This window comes from Apaloderma vittatum, unplaced genomic scaffold, assembly GCF_000703405.1.
Source record: "Apaloderma vittatum isolate BGI_N311 unplaced genomic scaffold, ASM70340v1 scaffold3691, whole genome shotgun sequence".
In the NCBI taxonomy this organism is placed as follows: Eukaryota; Metazoa; Chordata; class Aves; order Trogoniformes; family Trogonidae; genus Apaloderma; species Apaloderma vittatum.
The window spans coordinates 1-21688 of record NW_009700645.1 but is presented as its reverse complement, the minus strand read 5'-3'; the positions used below and the strand labels follow the sequence as shown (position 1 = coordinate 21688).

The following is a 21688-nucleotide window of genomic DNA, read 5'->3' as shown; positions in this document are numbered from 1 at the left end:
ATTACTATGACTATAATGCTCACCTACCCTATCGCTCTCTGCCCCTTTCTCTTTTTCATCAAATATGTCTGTGAGCACAGGCTTAAGCTTTTATCATTTAGTACTGAAGCAATGACAGACAGGCAGAGTACCAGCCTTCATCACTTGTTTCATTACTTCACTATCATTACTTTATTCTTCTTAAAACTCTGCTTTGTGATGGGACCCAAAAAAAACACTGTTAAAGATACACCACTAGCATGAAGATAGTACAGTCTATTATTCTGACCAATGCTGTGCCAGTGGTTTATACAAAATAAATTCAACCATTGTCTTCTGTTTCTATTCCAAGCTCCCGAGGATCTGACAGGTCATGTTATTTCAATACCACATTTACTGTAGACACCCAATTAAAAAAAAAAAAAATAAAAGGAAAAAGAAAAAGACAAGTCGGCTAATAAAATTGTCATTCATCCAGACAGAGACGCTGTGGGTTTTTTTGCAGCACAAAATTCAGATCACTTTTAAAAAGGAGTGTTGTAACACAAAGAACATGTCTCTTTTCGCTTGTTTGTTCCTATACCAGTTACATGTAGCAAGAAATGCAAGCACTCTAGCAGCCAAATGACACAAACCCCACAGTGACACAAAAGTGGCTGCATGTCTGTATTTTTTACAACAAAAATGCATATTTAATGAAGTATAAACCAGAAAATTGAGGAATTTAAAACTGCACCGTTAAGATTATTTAGCAAATTTATAGGTCAAATACACAACTTCAAATGCAATAAAGTATTTTCAACTCACCATTGTGAACTGCCCACATTATGCGGAAAGCTGGACCACCAATCTCATCAAAAGGTTTCCTACGGGTGATTACCTCCCAGAGAATAATACCCCAACTGAAAACGTCACATTTTTCACTGTAATTGCTACCTGGAAGAAAGTCATCAATATAGTTTGTCTCTTTTCTACATAACGCAGTAAAAATAAGAATAGCTTGAGCTGATAAATGGCTCTATATGCTTCCTTGCACATCGGTTTTGCTGAGAAAAAACAGCTTTCTAAAGCCGGCTGATTCACGCTAACTTAAGTCCGAAATCATTTGACAGTAGGATCATTAGGAATGCCTCTCTCTGGAAATCAATCTTTTTCACTTGGAGTAATCCTGAAAATATAAAATAGGTCAGTCTTCTTATATAATATAAAATGTGATTTATTAAGTTTCTAAGATCTCTTGCATTCTGGTTTTAACTGACTATTCTTGCTTCCTCTAAATATTCTTCTCAAACTCACTTCTTTCATGTTAATCATGACATGCTAGCCAATAACATCTCTGTCGTATCCATTGCTTTCCTAACTACAGATCTTTAGCAAAATTAGTAAGTTACCACATGAACACATCAGCAGATTCCTCGGTTCCTCATAGCCTTAATTCCTCCCTGTTTTTTACTCTTTTTGTCATGTCATTACTTAAAATTCTTTGATCTTAAGTTCGCTATTTCTAAGACTCCTACTACAAGTGGAGAAGACATGTAGGTGATACAGAGTAACGAATAAAAATGTTCACACTCCGCAAAGGAAGAATGCATACTCTGTAACCGTAACTCATGCAAATACTAAAAAAAAATGTGAATGGTCAATGACACGATAATAAATGAGTGAATATAAATGGTATGAGATTTGTTTATCCATCTTCAAAATTAGCATCAAGTGGCCAAGAGATTTTTTTGGTCAATGCATAATCAGAAAGCATCACTGAGACAAATCATTCCATCAACAGTGCAATTAAAGAAGTCTGGTTTCATATGGATACCATCATATAGCATCCAGTTGCAAAAAGCTCCACTTTTACCCACAAGTCACCTTCCTCTGCCCCCAAACCTCTGACAAACTGTGCAGAGAAAGCAGCATCGTCTCAGGTCAGTCTCACAGACCAGCCAGTTTGCAAGGCAGACAGGAGAGACAGGCTGCAGCACGAACAAATCCTCTCTAAGTGAAGGTGCTAACTTGGACTTCCCTCAGCTACCAATTTTACAAAAACCTTGAAGAATTGGCATCTCCAAAACCCTTTACATCTGTATCAAAGTAGCTGAACGTGGCTAACAAAGTTAAAAGTTACTGAAAAGGGATAACAAAGTCAGGTTTATCAGTCAGCTCTTTTTCAAAGGTGCTGGAAAAAAAAGTAACTGTAAACAATGTGGATTGCTAAGGGAAGCAAAACAGTTTCATCTGTGCAGCCACAGCACTTCTGTGACACACAGCCTAGAACAGGGAAGTAGTATTATCCTCCTGTTTGAGCAACGAAATTCTACTTAGTTGCTGAGATGTCTTGGATTAATTCTGAAAACTCAAGAGGCCAAAAAAAGTGAGCGAGTATTCTGTACTGTTTCATTCTGTAATGGACGAAGTTAGGATAGACATACTCATTCCTCAACTTGCCTAATTATCACAAAGCATTTTGAAAACACCTTCTTCTAAAGGAAGTTCTGAAATTAGAGCACTTGCTCTCTTCCAGTTTATCCTCATCTAAATGGTATTATTTTCAGTTTGATTTCTACAAGGCTTTAGGTGCCCTAATGTTTAAAATGGGGGGAAAAAATACAAGGGCAAATACTTCAGTGAGCATTCTGCCATCTACAACAGATAGTTCTAGTGCTCTTATAGTTCTCATCTAAAAATATTAGTACTAAACCAGTACTAAAATATGAGCATTTATTCCATTGTTGAGTTTTGATGCAGTAGCATAAGCAAATTCTTAATAATTTTGACATTTGACAAGATTATTTTAGTAGTTTAGTGGCTGTTTCAAGAGTAATTTGATATGGTGCATCATAGAAGCTACTAGATTCTTTTCTTTCCTTGCTACTTGTTCTCGTATAAGGATTTATGTCATTATCATAGAAATATAGAACAGTTTCGCTTGGAAGAGATGTTCAGGATTGAGTCCAACCTTTGGAATCAGTAAATGCTTGCATGTAAAAATACATAAACCCAACTGTAAACTGAAAGCTTTTGCTGCTGTTCAACAATAAATATGCAATACAAGACATGAATTCAGCAAGGCAGAACAAAGATACACCAGAAAAATTTAGATACGCACTGTAAATCCTTCCTGAGATACACTTCTTTCAAAGTCCATTTTAGACCAAGATTTTTCACTTAAAAAAAAATATCTAGCTTTAACACTGATTATTCAGTCAACTATTTCAAAAAGAAAAAAAAAAATCTTATTTATACAATTTCATTTAACAATAAACAAATTTTAAGAAAAGCAGCATTCTTCGCTAAAGAAACAGAGCAAGTGCCTCAACATAAAGCAACATAATGGAAAACTTTTAGGCACCAAAGTGAAACAGATCACCCTTGGGTGGGTCCTCTAAGCAGCATGTGGAAGAAAATATTACCTTCAGAACAAAAGCTCCAAAGGTGGTGCTTGGGAGGAAACATCTCCTAAAACTGCATATGGACCTATATAATTTGCTGCTTTTCTCTGCAATAAAGACAATAAAAGAGGCCACTTGGATCCAGAATCTGGGAAACCGCTGCTGCACACAGACACTTGCCAATTGCATCGAAGCCAAGACACCTGCTTCCTGAAGCAGAAGATGACTTCTCCAGACCGCTCTGCTACGCGCCAGCCATACTTTAAGGTACTGACTGGCTAAAAGCTGTTTAAATTGTGACTTAATATTGACTGGATTATTTCTCTGATAATCATGCAGCAATTACACCTATCTAATTATCAAGCGCCATCAGTCTTCCCCAGCTACACTCCAAGAAATACCTTGTTTTCCTACTTAACTAAATTAACAGTTAATAACAAGTTCCTCAGTATGTAGGGAAGAGGAAGTACATCAAATATCTAGATTACACAAAAAAAGCAGATGAAGATGGAGTTACGAGAAAGTGGGGGATTGAAAACGAAGGCAATTATGTTCAATTTAGAGACGCTAACAGGGAGATTCTAAAGATAAAAGCTGATCAGAATAGAGAGTGAAAGTAATTACAGTGTATTCAGTGTATTTACATGTCAGAAGAGTTTGAAATTACTTAAGAATCTCAGAAACAGCAGAATTCTGGGGCAACAGCCCTCTGGCTGTGTTTTACTTACAAAATAAGAAACAGCAGCTATCTAAAGGTACTCCTTATGTAAAGCTCAGCAAAGACATAAATAAAGGTTCCACGTCTTCATGTAATTCACTAATGCTATCATGATAGTGTCAGATCAGTACTGTTCTTCAAAACTGCATAATTATTTGGCAATATACAACCATATAGATTTTCAAATAAATGTTAGACTTCTGCCAACACCCAGCTGTTACTTCAAACTTATATATACTAATTGAAGTAAAGTAAGATTACATGATGCTCCTATTTCCTACACCTAATTCATTGGCAGATGTGTCTTTAGAAGGGTCACATAATATTCACACTGTAAATTATTTTTACCTTCAAAAACTTCAGGTGCCATCCAAGCAGCACTTCCTTTATTGTTGGTCATGTGTGTCTGAATATCACAGGCTGTACCAAAATCGCAGATTTTTAGAACTGTCCCCCCAGCTACCAAGAGCAAACTGTCAAAGAAAAAGAAAACAAAAATAAAAAAATTATATGATGAAATAGCCTGGTAATAAACTACTGATTTTTTCTTATCCCAACAACTATGATTCCAGTATAGTTGAATATCTAAGGCTTTGGTTCTCAGCGCTTTAGTTTTGCAATTTGGGAGATAAATAATGTCACCTGTGCCTAATCTGAACACATGAATTATTTTAAAATAATCAAATATATATTGTAATTTATTAATATTTATTTAAAATCTAGCATGAAGAAATATATTTAGCCATAGTAAACCACTGAGCACACACTGACAGATTTAGTCTTTCAGATACCAGACGCTGAAAACCAAGAAGTGCTGTAACGATTTTACCAAAAGAACGATCAAGACTCCCATTAATGTCAGTCAACGCAGCTATTTATTTAAATGAAAGCACTCAGAAGTTCCATGTTAACAGCTCTCTAAATCAAAACTGAGGATACAAGTAAGAATTCAACAACTCAAGTGTATCTTTGAGATACAGTTTTATGTGGTTAATAAAAGCAGGCTAGACAAAAAGGGGATGATCCTGCTGCTCTCACCAATTTGTGGAGCCAGATCTGACACTATAAAATGAGTCGGATCAACAAAGTGACTGTACAGAAAACTTCATTTTTGTTTCAGTGGAATGCAATGGGAGATTCTGGCAGGGGTAGTGGAACAGGCAGAAAGAGAAATTATTATAAATTATCTTATATTCCAACTGTAAGAAAATATGAAACATGAACCATAAACCTACTTTGGTGGTTTCAGGTCTCTGTGAATTAGAGCCTTTGGTTTCATACTGTGGAGATATGCCACTCCTTGGGAACACTGTAAACACCAACTCATGGCATGTGCAGCGGTATAATGAGGCAGAGGTTCAGCACCATGCAGCACTGCAAAACAAAGGCACAAACTAAAAAGAACGTTATTGCATATTACAACAGATACAATGGAGTTAACAAAATACCAGTCAAAAAGCTCTATGGAATCTAAGTCATTATCAATGCCTCACTACTGCAACTGAAAATATCCTTCTGCAGACCGTTAAAATATTGGAAATGTAATACTTTTTTCCCACTTTTAGTGCTTTTTTAAACATTAAAATTCAACATGAAAGGTGTTGCTTGCTCTCAGTTATCCCTGGTAAAGCCTATGTTAACCAAATGCTCAGGGAATTTACAAGTCAGGAAAGCATCTTTTCAGGTGTTCCACTGGGAAGCCTTAAATGACTGGTATCAAATAGAATAAACTGGTATCAAGAAACAAAGCAGTGGACTGAAAAGCAGTTTTTAAAAGCACGCTCTCTTTAAATCTCAAAGAACCACAGAATGGTTGGTGGTGGAAGTGACCTCTGGAGACCCACCAAGCAGAGTCAAGCAGGCCACCTACGTCCAGCTGCCCAGGACTGTGTCCAGGTGGCTTCTACATATCTCCAAGCATGGAAATGTATGTATGAACCAGCTTTCTATTTCAGATCATGTTTGCCCTAACACTAGCACTTGAGCTCCAGGAAGACACTGTGTTGAAATGATACTCACCATTGTATAGAGAACCTCCTTCAGCATACTCCATAACAAGACACACCTTTGGGGGTGGGAGGGGACAAAAAATAGGGATGTTTTAAACATGGGGCGGAAATCAGCTTTTGTAAACTGAAAGGAAAGTTCTTTGAGAGCAACAGCAAAGCCTCCATACCTAAGCTAACGGAAAATTTATCTATGAGGTAAAGAGTCAGCATGAACAGTACGTATTTATGTGTAAGAAACAGAAATCAGCTTTATACTTGGTTCCCAGTCTAAGTCAGGAAAGAAGAGAATGATCTCCCTCCTCCCCCAGCCTTGAAAAGCAAATGCTGTCTCCAAACTGCAACCAATGTGCCTTTACCTTTTTCTAGGGTCTTACAAAAAATTTTAAACACCGTATCAAAAGAACTTCATTAGTACAAAGAAGAAAGGGATACAGCATTATTTTACCCAATTAAATAGTCCATACTAGAATTAGCTAAGGATACACGTGCCTTGTCACAGTATTTGCTTTTCTGCTTTAAGAATCTGTGGGACTGCAGCCATGGCAGAAAGAAAATAAATCCTGAAAACTGCACATGTGAGAACAGGAACTGATTTACAAGCTATGAATCACATGTTGGTAGTGCATTTTCTTTTCACGTTGCTGATTTGCAATTAATAGGACTGTTGCTATGAATGACACTCCATATCTAATAACACCAGATGCCATTCTGACAAACTGAAGAATTGTGAGTATTTAGAAAGAACTTGGGTTTTCTTGAAAGAATTTATTTCTCATAGCAGAGGAAAGACAAACTGACCTACATATCTGTAGGTCATATCTGTAGATACATATCTGTATCTTTCCGTATTACAGCTAAACCACACAAAATACATATAAAACACGTAAATATGTATTTTGTGCACAGATGCTTGTATATGTTAAGCTAGTTACCTTTTGTCATACTGACAAAGCTATAACTTACTGGGTTTAGACAGGCTCCATACAACTTGACAATATTGGGATGGTTTACTCGTGACAGTTGTCGAAGCTGCAATACAAATCACACTTAATTTCAAACAGCGGGAAAAAAAAAGGCTAATGCTTTATTCATACACCTATATTTCATCCATAATTCATACATCACAACAGCAATTACAGTTTTGTATGTCTGCATAACCTTGGATCACGATTTTAAGAATTATAAGACTGATACCCATTTTAGCATTTTAATGTATGTAATTAGGATTGTGTCTAACTGGAAATGTATTTTAAAAGAAATTTTAAAGATATTAAGGACAGTAGTATTTTCACGGTATAGTAAAATCATTCAAGTCATAAGCACTGTGCAACTATGACCTCTGCAGGTTTGCTGCTCTTGGAGCTTCCAATTCTGGAATCCCAATTATCTGACTAGCTAAACAATCTGAATCATACTGGCTTTATTCACAATTGTTAAAAAACCCCTCAAACTCACAACCCTATAAAATAAGCCAGCCGGTTTAATACTAATGTGACATAGTTCCAAGAATCTACTACTGTTTGTAATAATTGATGATCAGACTATGTGGCACTGATTTTTTTCTTTACCAGTAGGTAGCAGAAAGGAAGAAAAAAGGATTTTTCTTTCCCTTCACAAAGACTTCTGAGGCAGCTTAAGCTGCTGATTATTTAGGGAGTTAATGTTATTTTTTCCTATACACTTCAGAAGTTCTAAAAAAGTAGACTTAGAGCTGATGCTTGCAGTGTGCAGGGTTTCCTGAACCCCAGTAATTACTGAAGCATTTCTGGGATTATCTTCAAAAATGCTAAGAGGCTGATCAGATCTATTCAGTATTAAATTAGATTAATAACATTAAAAACTTTCCATGGTAATGAATAACATCAATATTTACACAGAGAGAGGCCTATTACAAATATGCTTCCTCTAACCCTTCAGCAAGTTACATGTTTAGTTCCAAAATTAAGATTTATTTTTAACATTTTTTTGTGTATCTTGGATATCCTAGATTATTTCTATCTAATTACTAAGTAGCATATCTCATTTAAATTACATGGCTAACTTGTGATTCAAGAAAACGTTTTGTAACTCAGGGAGTTTATTGGTGTATCTGAACTACTCAAGATCTTTTCTGAAATAGACCACACTGAATGGAAAGAGAGATTGCCTTCAAATGAGGCACACGTATTAATAAATTTGTATGTAAGAAGAAATAACACAATTATTAGAATTGCTGAAAAAACTAAGAAACAGCTTCAAGTATGGATGTGATTGTACGAATAACCTACACTATGGCCCCTGGAAGTGTTAATCAGCTCCAAGATTTTGGTGGGTATTTCGGTTGCACCCTGACTCCACACTGGGGCAGCATCTAGGAACTGGTGTTCCCAGCTGTAAGCCCCCCTTCTTGGCTCCACTGCCTTCCACTTTTTATGGGAAACAGACTAAAGGAGCTGCAGTTTGGTCTGGCAGCTGTCCTCGGCAAGACAAGGGCCCCTGCTTACCACAGGCTGCATTTACCTTGTAACAGGAGACATAGATTTTAGCACACTAAATTCACCCATGAATTTAAGAAAACAAGCACTACCAAATCTCGTGTTTTCCAGCAAACTCACTGTACCTCTACAATGAAGGCTTTTCTTTCAGATTCACTTTCTATTTGTTTAATGGCTACATCTTTAGCTCGCCATTTTGCCTTGCAGACCACACCAAAGGCTCCTCTTCCAACCACCTAGAACAAAATATGAAACACTTGAGTTAAAACTTGAAATGGTTTCATCTGCTATGCAGCACTTCACAATCAGAAAAGAAATTTTACACACTGAACTGAGTTTTGCAGCAGCAATTTGATATTGTGCCATCAAAGCGTAACTGGTCCTTAGCTAGGCTTCCTCTAGAGATCATTTACAGAAGAAATGGAAAACACACATACAAAACATTTTATTATTAACATGCAGTAACAGTAGTTAAAAAAAATATGATCTTAATTATTTCAAATAAGATCTGCTTAGAAGAAACTTAGGGAACTGATGGCAAATTTCTTTTTACAGATTTGACCAGTGAAATCATATCTGCGTGCTGTATTTGTTTACTCCTGCTAGTAACAGGAATTCAAACTTCTGAATTCATATGCAAATAATTGCACAGGACTATGATGAAGTCAGGAGGTGTTCAACGAGCTCAAACTTATCCTTTCATTTTCTGAGAGCAGTAAATTCTTTAAATCCTTCAAATAAGCACAGTGTCTCTACAAACTGTGCTTTCTCTGTTTTCCTTGAAGTCTGCTTTCTAGTTCATTTGGAATTAACATTGCCTAAACATACCAGACAAGCCTCATAACTCTTCACTATAACTGCACAGAAACAGTAGTAGCAACTCCTGCATATGGTATTATTCAAGAGCCCACTGATGTTTCCCAAAAAGAAGCTCTATCACTACTGTTACTTGGAGTCGTTCTTTAAAATCAAGCACAAAAATTAAGGCAGCATAGAGAGAAGTCTCCTTTTTTTTTCTACGAGGTGAGTTTCAGTTGCTGTCAAGTTATAAACTACCATAAATTGAAATTTCACTTCTGTTAATTGTGTTTTTCAGAGGAAAAATGGCAAGGTACAGAAACAATAATAATGCATACATATGCAATGTAAAGTTGAAACTAGAGGGTCACCAAAACAGTGACTCCAGCTGCTACAGCAAAGCACACACAACCCAGTTGTTACGTGCGTGCCCCAAAGAAAGGCCAAGGGAAGAGGAGGAAACGGAAGGCACACAGTGGCACAGAAGCTAAGAGACAGGAGCTCCTCCACTCCAAAAAAGGCAAAGCAGCAGAGATGAGAAGGGGCTGGGGCAGGGAGAAACAAGGGGCTAGGTGGGCTGGTCTCAGGTTCTGTACTTAGCCCTGGAAGCCTTTCTTCTCCAGTGGTTTTAACAGCATTCTGCGCTCAGGTTCCCAGTCCTTGATTTCAAGTAGTATCATATAGACAGTGGGATCAAGTGCACCCCCAGCAAGTTTGCAGATGACATCAGACTGACTGGTGCCAGACAGGATGCCATCCAGAGGGACCTGGACAAGCTGGAGAAGTAGGGCCATGTGAACCTCATGGGGTTCACCAAGGCCACGTGCAAGGTCCTGCACCTGGGTCGGGCCCATCCTCCTTATGAATAAAGGCTGTGGGATGATGTGATAGAGAGCAGCTCTGTGGAAAAGCCCTTGGGGGTACTGGTGGACAAGAAGCTGGACATGAGCCACAAGTGCCCTCTTGCAGCCCAGAAGGCCAGTCGCATCCTGGGCTGCATCAGAAGCGCGGTCAGCAGGTCGAGAGAGCTGATTCTGCCCCTCCGCTCTGGTGAGAGCTCACCTGGAGTGCTGTGTCCAGCTCTGGAACCCTCAACACAAGAAGGATGTGCACTTGTTGGAACGGGTCTAGAAAAGGGCCACAAAGATAATCAGAGGGCTGGAGCAGCTCTCCTATGAGGACAGGCTGAGGGAGTTGGGGCTGTTCAGCCCGGAGGGGAGAAGGCTCTAGAGAGACCTTATAGCGGCCTTCCAGTGCCTGAAGGGGGCCTGCAGGGAAGGTGAGGAGGGACTGTTCACAACAGCGTGCAGTGATAGGACTAGGGGCAACAGTTTTAAACTAGAACAGGGAAGATTTAAATTAGAGATTATGAAGAAGCTCTTTACAATGAGGGTGGTGAAACAGATTGCCCAGACACCTGGTGGAGGCTCCATCCCTGGAGCCATCCAAGGTCAGGCTTGATGGGGCTCTGATCTAGTTAAAGATGACCCTGCTCACTGCAGGGGAGTTGGACTAGACGACCTTGGAGGGTCCCTTCCAACCCAACAATTTCTGTGATTCTATATGGAGCCTGAGGAACAAAACAGACACTTAATAAAATAAACTGGTTTTGGGGAGGTGAACATGAGAAGGGAAAGGAAAGGAGTAAGCATAGTGTGGAGTGGAAGCATTTACAAATGTGATTAACACAGCAGTTTTAGTATGGCAGAATTTAATCTTACCATCTTCCTTAAATGGGTAATGCACACACAAGAATGTTATTTTGGATGAAAAAACCACACTTCCCAAAACTACAAAGCTTTTCACTAGAAGTCATAGTTATTTATGACTTTACCCAATAAAAACCAGAGAAGACTCTTGGCAGAAGGGGGGAGGGAAGGAATATTCAAAATTAAAATATAGAGACGTAATATAATTAAAGGACTCACAAAATGTTCAAACATAACATTGCATCCACATTATAAACAGCACACAGATTCTTACAGGTTCACTAGTGAATTCACTCCTTAACAGGACAGTTTCTTAAGAGAAAAGTGTGACTGGCAGGAGATCAGTGCATAACCACATATCCTGAATGCTGAAACAATACAAACTGCCTGCTGTCTGAATGCTCACCCTTTGAGGAAAGATATAACAATTTTTTTTTTAAGATGCCCTCCAATATTGCAGTGATATTGAACATAAATAAAGAAAGCACCTCGGTAGCTAGGAATGTACAATCACCACTGTACTTGTCGAGGCTCAATTTCAAAGCAAATTGACTATCATGTATGTAAACCATGCTTAGATTAGGTTCTCACTACATGCTTTCCTAATAAATAAATAGTCAAGTTGATTTCCCCTGAGAATGGGGTGGAAAACGCTGCAGGTGCATAGCTCAAGACCTGCTAAACTTTCATTAAGAATATGAGAAAATTTGCAATCAAGGGCTCAATTAGAAGAGAGGAAAAATATAAATTAAAAAAATCATCAAGATTTTGCATTAAGAAAGACGAGAAAAGAGGAAGTATGCTCAGTAACTGTGAAAGGTTACGCATGGATATGAGAGACATCTGCTCAGCAACGGTAATCAGTGTCGTTTTCCTTGATACACACAAATACACACAAAGAAATATTTTTCTCTTTTATATCACAGCATGGACTTAGCCTTCCAGGAGTTCCCGGCTCCTCACCTCCACCCTCCACAACAGTGGTTCACAGACTGAGTCTAGCACCAGCTATCTGTAGCAGATCCACACAAGCCCTGTTCTGTCTCATGTAGAAAGGGACCTGCTGATGGTCATCTCCTTCCCCAGTTACAGTATAGTGCTCTGACTCTTCTCTTGGTTTAACACATGCCAACTATTTCTTTGCAGTCCACAACTGAGGTTGGGAACTCCAAGGGATAGGAATGATAGTCAAGCAGTCTATGAAAATAGTACATATAAACAAACTGGGAACAGTGAGTCACTGAAAGACCTAAAAGTCCCAGATAGCTGCTTCGGTATCTCCTCTCTTGGATAAGTTTTGATCTGAACAACTATTGCCCAATTTCTTGGGGTTGGCTGGACACCCACTATCTTCTGCTGGCACAAGAGAGGTGGAAGCCCTTTACCCACCTCACACAGCATATGACTAGATCGACAGTTTAAAACCAAAATAAATTACCTCATCGGTCTGTGCGTGTGCCCTAAGTCTGCTCTGTTTCACAGAAGTGCCGATTTAGCGAGCACACGGAAAACATCCACCGTGCAAAGCCCACGTAACTTGGAGAGCAGCCTGCTCAGACCTGGGAAGCACCAAGGCCAGGCTGGTAAAGGGAGAAGGAAGCCACAGAGCAGCAGCTCGGGCAGGGTGAAGCGCACTGGCAGCGGTAATTCAGTTCCAGGCCTGCTGCTCCCCTACGATATGAAAGAACCCAAACTGGTAACTGGAAAGAACTGTCCCCTCTACTAAGGGGAAAAAGAGATGTGCGTGAAACGATTTCTCCTAGCTGGATACAAATGGTCTTATGGCACAAGGCTGAGTGTGACTCCTTTTAGAAGGCTCCTTTAATGTACCTTTTCTCATACTCTTACTACAGCTCTGTTACATTTAATCCAGTGACGCGGGACAAAATTGCTGTTTGAAAACAGTACCTACCAGTCAGTTAAAAGATTGGTACCACATACTTCTGATAAAATTTAATGAAGCAATTTGACTATTTTTTTTACTTGGTCTGAATAATTTACAATAGTTTGCGATTGATCAGGCTTACTTTTTTTAGCTATCCACATCCTTCCTTGTTGAAGACTCGTATAGGTCACTATGTGCAAGTATATTAAGCGTACTACTGAGACAATGTTAATATTATGACGATGTAATATATACTACATACATTTTGATATATTAAATACATTTATTTTTCACATGTATATAAAATCACATGCATGAGAGAAAAAAGAAAAAAGGAAGCTCAAGTATCTCTTGCATTTGATTCCACATGGCCAAATTCAACTTATAAGCCAACACAATTTTATACTGTTATCCTGAAGATAAATCCATTACTATTTGCAAGTTTAATACCAAGAACTGTTACATGTATTTCCAGTTCATATACTAGAGAATCCATTATTTTTTAAGCTTGTTATATTTTAAATAACATTTCTAGTCAGTGAAGAAACTAAGACAAACGAGAATACAGCCCCATGTGATGTTATACATTATGCCATGGATGTCATAATACTTGGGCTCTAGTTGAAAAGTGGAATAAATTACAAGAATCAGATACACTTTCTGAAGTCCTGCTGATGACTGAAAAAATAAGAATAAAATAAATAAAAATAAAATAAAAGAAGAAAATCAGTGTCAGGCACCAAGAAGAGTTTAGCAGGCAGCCTAAGTCTTAATTACGCAACAGAAAGCTGTGAGAGACTATCAAATACATAAATTTTACTGTTAGGGAAAAGAGTTTGATAAATGACTATGCAGACAAGGTTTCATAACAATTTATCAGTGACTTGGTGCCTGCTTGGGCAGAGGGCTGAACTTGAGAAGAGGATATGAACGCACGGAATATTTACCTAGGATACAGGGAAAACAGAGAGGAGCCAATCCTCTATTAAAGCAGGTCAGTCTCTTGGACAGCATATGAAAAGCGCACGTCAGAAGCAATGATGAATCTGACACAAACTTGATGTTTACCATACATGAAAGCCCATTAAGTCTTTCCTACTTAAGCTGGAAAAGTATCTTACTCATAATAAAAACATCCTTTATAATTGACAGAATGCAGCACGTGGTGGATTCCACTTACATTTATTTTTCTTCTTTTAAGTTTCCACTGAACTTATTCTTTAAAGGAATAAGTCTTGGAATTTGTCAGAAAGGTTTAAACACTGCATAGCTTCTCTCAACATCGTGTGCTGGAACTAAGTAACTTAATAGCACAGGAGGGAGGCACTGCCTGAACTTCAGTTTCTTCACGCTCATTCCTTCTTGTCCCCTCCTGTTGGTGCCACACCATATGTTTGGTCAGTAGTGCATATTCTGAATTATATGAAGCACAGTTAATGGAATTATTGACACAACAAATCAATAAACAGCAGTTGATCTGTAGCACTGCGTATGTTTGGAAAATGATCTAAAAATAAACACATTCTTTTGGTAAAAGATTTTGGCCCTCTAAATATCTTCTAGGAGAAAAAAGGAAAATACAGGGCAGATGACACATTTTGAAATAGAACACCAGCGCTTCTACTTTTCCACAAAACAGAATTAAGTTTGTCAAGAACCACCCAGTTAGTAAATGAAACCAGTGTATTTTAAGCTGGCAGAAATTCTGAAAAGACTTTAAGGATTGAAAAGCGTATACAAATATACTCTTCTCCCTACAAAATTTGTACCACTAAAAACTTATGTTTTATCACTGTGACAGAGTCACATGGTGGGACAGTGCTGTTTGCATGTTTTCCAGATAATGTATTTAGAGTCTTATTTAAAGAATATGAACCATACAAGAGCCCTGGAACAAATATTATCTCTGCCTCTGTGTACAAATAGTATCAAATGCTGTGCATAAACAAAGATACATGATACTGACTTGTAAGTATGTAAAATATACTGACTGCTAAGTACGTAGACTAGAAGTCATACAGGAAATAGAGACTGCAGATACCCTAAGACTGTGAGGATGTATTTTGTCCTAGAGGATGTAACAAATAATTTCCTCCTTCCTCCAGGAAAGCAAGGAAAATGCATGTCTCTTTATTCAGATGCACCTTATTGCCCTACCAAATGACAAAACTTTGGAAGAAATATTTTCAACTTTGCACAGGCTTTCTATCAACTCAAAAAATGTAATGATGCAAAGTTTTCATTTCTGTTGACAAAGTTTCCATGTTAGTTAGGTCTGCATGCTGGGTACCCAGTGCTTTTCCTTCTAAAAAAAAACTTTGCTGGATATATAAGGCAGCAATAAAACGCAACAGGTCTTCAGTTAGCAGAGGTAGTATTCTTTGGAGAGCTGTCTTCATAAATTGCAGTATTTATGTGACATTTTTGTTTATGATTTTAGAAAGCAAAGCAAGCAGTTAAGTCCAAAAAAAGGCAACACAAAACTTGTGCTTCCAAACAGACAGCACTTTCAAAACAATCTTTAATATCTACATCCATTTGCTTACTGGTATACTTGCAAATGAAAAGTTTATGCAAAATGAACTTCTGGATCTATCAAGCTTCAGATAAAATGCAAGAAGGAGGGGAAGAAAAAAAAGAAAAATGCTCTACAATGTTTTGTAAAAACAGAAATGTATTTCTAAATTTAGTTGCTTCTATTCTATTAACCAGAGTTCCAGGAGTACCAATAAATCACATTAATATTATCAGCTTATCATACGTCTGCCCACAAAACACACGGAAAGCACATAGATTAAAACAAAAGAAGCCAGGAACAATAGTTTCTAGCCCCTAAAAATATATGCCTGCATTTTATACCATTCATTCAACCAGCCTCAAATTCCAACTTCGGTTCCTCTGCGTGTGCAATGCTTTATTAAGCAGGTTGAAGCAAATCAGCTCCATGCCACAAATGACTGCGGCCAATACCCTGGCAGCACTTTTAGGAAGGAGTTCAGATCTGCCAATTCTTACAGCTACACTCTTTGACAGGTTAAGTTTATTTGTACTACTGTTCAATCTATTTCCAAATGCTGCTTTCCATTTCTGGGCTTCACACAGCAATGAAATGAAGCCCAAAATCACCCTCCCCCAAAAAAACACCGCAAGAACCCTGTAAGCAATCCCATTAACTTTAAGTAAGCTAAGCAATTTAGTTTAGATTTAGTTTTCAAGTTTCAACTTTAAAGTTATGCAAAATTCTATAAGAAAAAAAATTCTTAATGAAAAAAATCAGTTATTAAAAATCCTAGAATCATAGAATGGCCTAGGCTGGAAGGGACCTTAGAGATCATCTAGTCCAACCTCCCTGTCATGGGCAGGGACGCCACCTCTCGACTAGACCAGGCAACACATGGGGACCAAGTGGGAATCAAACCCGCGACCTCGGTGTTGTCATTGTTGTCAGCACCGTGCTCCAACCACTGAGCTAACCGGCCCCCTTAAAAATCTACCCGTATTATTAATAAATATACATAACTTCTTGTCACAAACTAATACAGTTGGTCCATATTCAGGGCATCATCTGTTAGAGCTGCACAACACTGTACAGTTATTATTTAGCGACTCAGCTTCTGTTTTAAGAATCACTCTCTTTTCAAGTGTTCTTCAGAACACTTTTATGGAAAATAAAAGTGCCATTGTGTATCTTCCTAAAATTATGGGTGTTTCCAGAAATTCTTCCCTTGCTCTGAACACACAAGCAACCTCCTTTGCATTTGATAGCTCAGTCATTCTAAGAAATGCATGCATCTCAAGCAAAGATAACTGTTTATCAGGTTATACTTTCATGCCAGCTTTTTGCACTGATAGACTTTGACATATCTGTCTTGAGAACTGAACTCATTTTAATTACCAGTAAATTAAAAATACTAACAAGACACTTGTCTGATGTTCTAGCATGAAGCAATTTGTTCTGTTACAGCAGCCGAGACAGGAGATTCTGGTTTTAGACACAAAATGCTGAGTAAAGAGGAACTCAGGGTGTAGAACTCCAGGTTGGATCAGACTAAAATTACTGGTCCTTGAAAAAACAAATAATCAATCTGCAGTCAGTTAAGTACTTCTAGGTGGGATAAATAAGGGACATATGAAGCTTGTTCTGTTGCTTTAGTTTTTTTTCTTAAGGAAAGGCCCTCCTGAACCCTCTACCTCCTGCAAATTTCTGATAGCAGTTACACTGTTACTCAATTGTGACTTTTAATGCTGCATTAGATGTGAAAGTTTATAGTTATCCCATAATTATGCATCTTGCTTTCATCACTGGAATACAAGCGCCTGTGAGGTTTCTTTCCCAGGCACTCTTTACGAGAGTAAAATATAAGTTTATTTTGCAGGACACAAATTAATTGAATAAATCTGCATGTGTAGAATTAAGTGTAAAGTCTGACATTAACAGTTTAACCAGCTCATTAGACTTCTTCTAACAATTACCGCACGCTAAATTTCATCCACATGAAATCAGTGTTGTGCAACTTCTGCCACGATTTCACACTCTAGCTGACACGCCAGCTATTTTCTTATGTAGATGAATTAAGAGAATGTTCCACTGGTATAACTAACCAAAATTTAAGTGTTTTGAATTAAATTGGAGAAGTTTCTAGAGTAAAATCACAGAAAATTCTGGTGTATGTTTTTACCATTTATTAATCTTTCGCCTTTGCTTCTGGATGCTCAACTTTGCACTTTGAAGACTTACTTTCTGAAGAAGGCTGAGAAATTGTAGATGGTAGTGACTTCAAACAGAATCCTAACTACTGCCCCTGGCTCTGGAGTACTAAACCTTTTGTAGGCACATCAGATACCCCAGAATACTGTTCAGATCTCTAACGATACTTGTGGATCTCTCATCCAAGCTTCCCCCAATTTTGCAGACTGGTATTCTAAAACTGGACACAATCTCCCAGGATGTAAAAACGACAGATGTACCAACAACTTTGTGTTCCGCAGCAGCTTACACAAACCCGCTCTCCCTTGTGGTGTAACGGACATATCACTCACTAGATCTCATTAACTTCTAAAAAGTTCACTACTATAAATGGGAGCAAAAGCCACTTGCCTTGCTGTATTCTTCATTCTCTTGTCTCTGAACTCCTCTACTCCATAACTGCAAGGAACACAAGCAGTTCTCTGACAGTTAATGGAATTACTTCTACTGCTTCAAAAATGTCCAAGGTAGGTGAACAGACCATAACTGCATCTCCCCAGTTTCTGGCACCTTATGTAGGTTTTCCAAAATAAATATTCAGAAAGCTTACCTGTTCATCTTAAAGAGAACACGACCCTAAATCCCCTTTGAATTAACTACTGATGTCCAAAGAGACTGGTGAAAACAAACATCAGTGTGTGCTATAGTATACAAGAAGAGCATTAAACAACAGTTTTCATATAATTTACGCTTGCAGCCTGTTTAAAAGTAACTTGCAACTATGCAAATAGGGCAATGGTTTTCATCCTGACTACATCAGACACCAACTGGGCAGCGCCACAGCACACATGACCAGACATGCACCTTTCGGCAGTGCAATCCAAGGTGCACACACACACTTTGTGTGAGGAAGGGGTCTGTGTTTTGGTCATGCATGGGACTATATTTGAGTTAGATGACGGAGGAAGGGCTGCAGGATTTTCAGGAAAGAGTAGCATGGAGCAGGTTGCTAGAACGATTCAGAACCAAAGTCTCTTTGTTGCTTAGATGTGAGATCTCCTCTGCGAAGAAGAAGCAGTATTTAGGCTAGATTTAAATCCAAGATTTTAAAACAGAGCTATCCAGCTTTCTATTGTTAACTTGATTTCAATTATATCAAGTTTTCAGATAAAATCTGTAGTTTTATTTTATCAGTTTCTAATGATTTGTCTCATATCCAAAAACTTAAGAGAAGACATTCTCACAGGCAAAAATTTCCACGGTAACAGAGTTTTTGCTGAATCCATGTTGTATGTTTTTTCTCAAAACTACTAGTTTTGAAGATGCTCCCACTGTGTCACATCAATTTTGATTTAGCTCCAACTCATTCATAATAATTACCTCTATATTTTACTTCAATCTTAGCACTTCAAGTAATGAAAAAGTAGCCTGAAGTTGGAGACACTTCACTGATGGGAAGTAACACTACAGTACGGTCAGTCATATGCAAGGCAGCTACAACAAAATATGCTATATTTTTTATATTATCCAGTAGAGTTCAGCCAAACCTAAAAGAAAGAACACTTACAGATCTCCCATTTATTAGCAACGACTCAGGACCTGCAAGTATTCCAGAACTTCAATATCTATTAATAAACCAGTGGCAGAGTAGGACTGCTATCTGCTGACAAGACAGCCTTGATAATACAACAGCAAAGCTATGATTATACAAGCATTCATATGAGTTCCCCAGTGTAGATCTGTTGACACTCCATTTTGAAACATGTGAAGTTTGCCAAGCATATTAAAATCTGACCATTTTGAATCCTTACAGCCATTTAAAAAATCCTTGAAAATTTCTGAGCCTGAAGCAAGAGCACAGAAAACCCTCAACAACGATGTATGTTTTGTTATGATCTCAAAGTTGATTATTTATGCAAAAACTGCGTAATGAATAAGAGCTCAACATCCACATTTGAGAAAAGCAAAGTCTAAGTACGGTCTCTAATTCATCTGCTTCACTGCAAAGTAGTTCTTATTTCTTTCTCTGTGCAATGATGTTTAGACTGTGTTCAGCACTATGGTACCCTCATTGCCTGTAAGAATTTCTGGTAGGACAGGTATGCTAAGCGTAACTCAAAATGCTACAGCAGCTGTCATCAGATTTTTCTCACAGAGGGAACACTTTATCAGAGCTCCCCTGCCTATACCTCATGAGTTTTGTCATCTCCTGCAGAGATACTACTTCGAGGATAACGTAGTAATCACATAAAATAAAACACAAATTACTGCTTAGGCATCATCACTACATAGATTTTAATGCATATAGCCCTATCTCAGCAGGTGCTAGGCAGGTATGTAGAGCACAGACAAGCTCCGAACAACAGTAACGCTTAGAACGATAAATTCTAGTTACAGCAATTACACACTGTGCAGCTCCACATTTCCTACATGTAAAATAGCAATATAATCCTTGCTAACAGCCTTCCCAAGGGTGTCATGAGGATTAAAGATTTGTATAGCGCTTTATTCATTCCAAGTGCTATGTCTAATATATTAGATGTGCTACTCACTTCTAGGAGCCATCATAGGGTACCTTTTTATAATGGATAAATTACTATAAACTTTATTTTCTTCTTTGGGTTAGAAAAGCCATTTCTCCCAAAGCATGTGATTTGATCTCTGTCCATTAGAATGTGTTGCAAAAACATCAGCATATTATCAAATGCAAAAATGCTTTCAGTTCCAAACACCATAAAATTCTCTCACTTTCGAACCGTTAAATACATAAGTAGAAGAGGAACTACCAGACTTAACAGAGTCAAAAAATCTTCAATTGCCATACTCATAGAAAGGGGAAAATCTTTTGAAAGATACTATCTTCAGAGAATTTCCAGTGTATGCTATGTTGAAAGCCAAAGTTACCACAACACTATGTGAACACAGCAGAAAGTGCCCTGGTGTTTTATGGAAATATTGCAAATTTTATGTTCTGTGAACTCACAGGCCATGCGAGCCCAGCATAATAATTATGAACAAACAAGCATCTAGCAAACCACTTTAAATATGTGAGACACTGGATGTCATATCTATAGAAGTTACTACGTGAAACTGAACTCACTTCCATGTAAACTTTTAAAGAAAAAGAAAGCAATTATTACTGAAAGAGAAAGACATTAATCTTTGGATAAAAGCACAGACTGTTTCAGCAGCCTTGGGTTTCTGCTAGGTCCAAGTTGGTCTCATCAAATTTAGCATGGATCTGCATGAAGCAACTTCATACCTGTTGAGATGTTAGTGAGGGAAGAAGGAAAAAAAAATCCAACAGCAGCAATATTTTTGTGTGATTCTGAGAGTTAAATACCACCGTGGTATAACCACACTCCTGAGTCCTTTAGTAAAGCACGTAAGCTATCCTAGATCACACCCATCCTAGTATTACAGGAAATCCAGACAGGCAAAAGTTATATATGAAATTCTGTACTTTATCTAGCCCATTCCAGCTTCAAAGAATTTAAGACAATAGTTTTAGCATGAAACTTTCTACAGAAGAAGAATAAGAAATACTTGCTTCCAACTACGTTATATGGTAACTGAATGTCACTTCCTGGGTAACATGTACAGGTCACAAATTAAATGTTACAGATCCATGAGGGCAACATCACTAGCCTGTGTTAAGAAAATTAATGAAAAAAGAGACGTGTACATCCTTACAGCTAACACAGCTATCAAATAGCAAATAATGAACACTGGCATGATTATATATACAATGGTTCAGCTCGGTGGCAAAAGGAGAAAGCAGGGGCATACAGAAATAGATACCCAAAAGAAACATCAGAATTAACAGTTCCCTCTTGTGACACCGTCTGACAACCGTCCCGTACTAAAGCGGGTGGCAAAACGGGCGGCGAAACTTATAAAGTTCAGAATAGATCTATCCCAAAAGCCCCCAAACGCAGCAGAGCACGCAGCACCAGGGCTGGCAGAAGTTAAGCCGGCACCTCCGCTCCCCGCCTTTGTTCTCCGGTGCCAACCGCTGCAACATCCGGAGCGGAAGGGAACCC

At 38.2% G+C, this 21688-nt stretch overlaps 1 protein-coding gene across 2 annotated transcripts in view; it reads right to left on the bottom strand.

Annotated features, from left to right (window-relative positions):
• Positions 1-8804, bottom strand: part of MAP3K7 (mitogen-activated protein kinase kinase kinase 7) — a 36603-nt gene extending 27799 nt beyond the window's left edge. Inside the window, exons 1-6 of one of the 2 annotated variants that reach the window (XM_009878807.1) lie at positions 8692-8804; positions 7056-7121; positions 6103-6148; positions 5319-5457; positions 4432-4556; positions 787-915 (exon numbers count right to left, since the gene is read on the bottom strand). In XM_009878807.1, coding sequence (XP_009877109.1) covers positions 787-915; positions 4432-4556; positions 5319-5457; positions 6103-6136 — 427 coding nt within the window. In that variant the 5' untranslated portion in view covers positions 6137-6148; positions 7056-7121; positions 8692-8804. The remainder of the gene's footprint in view (positions 1-786; positions 916-4431; positions 4557-5318; positions 5458-6102; positions 6149-7055; positions 7122-8691) is intronic. The other variant, XM_009878806.1, reaches the window with a different exon arrangement.
• Between the last annotated feature and the right edge of the window lie 12884 nt (positions 8805-21688).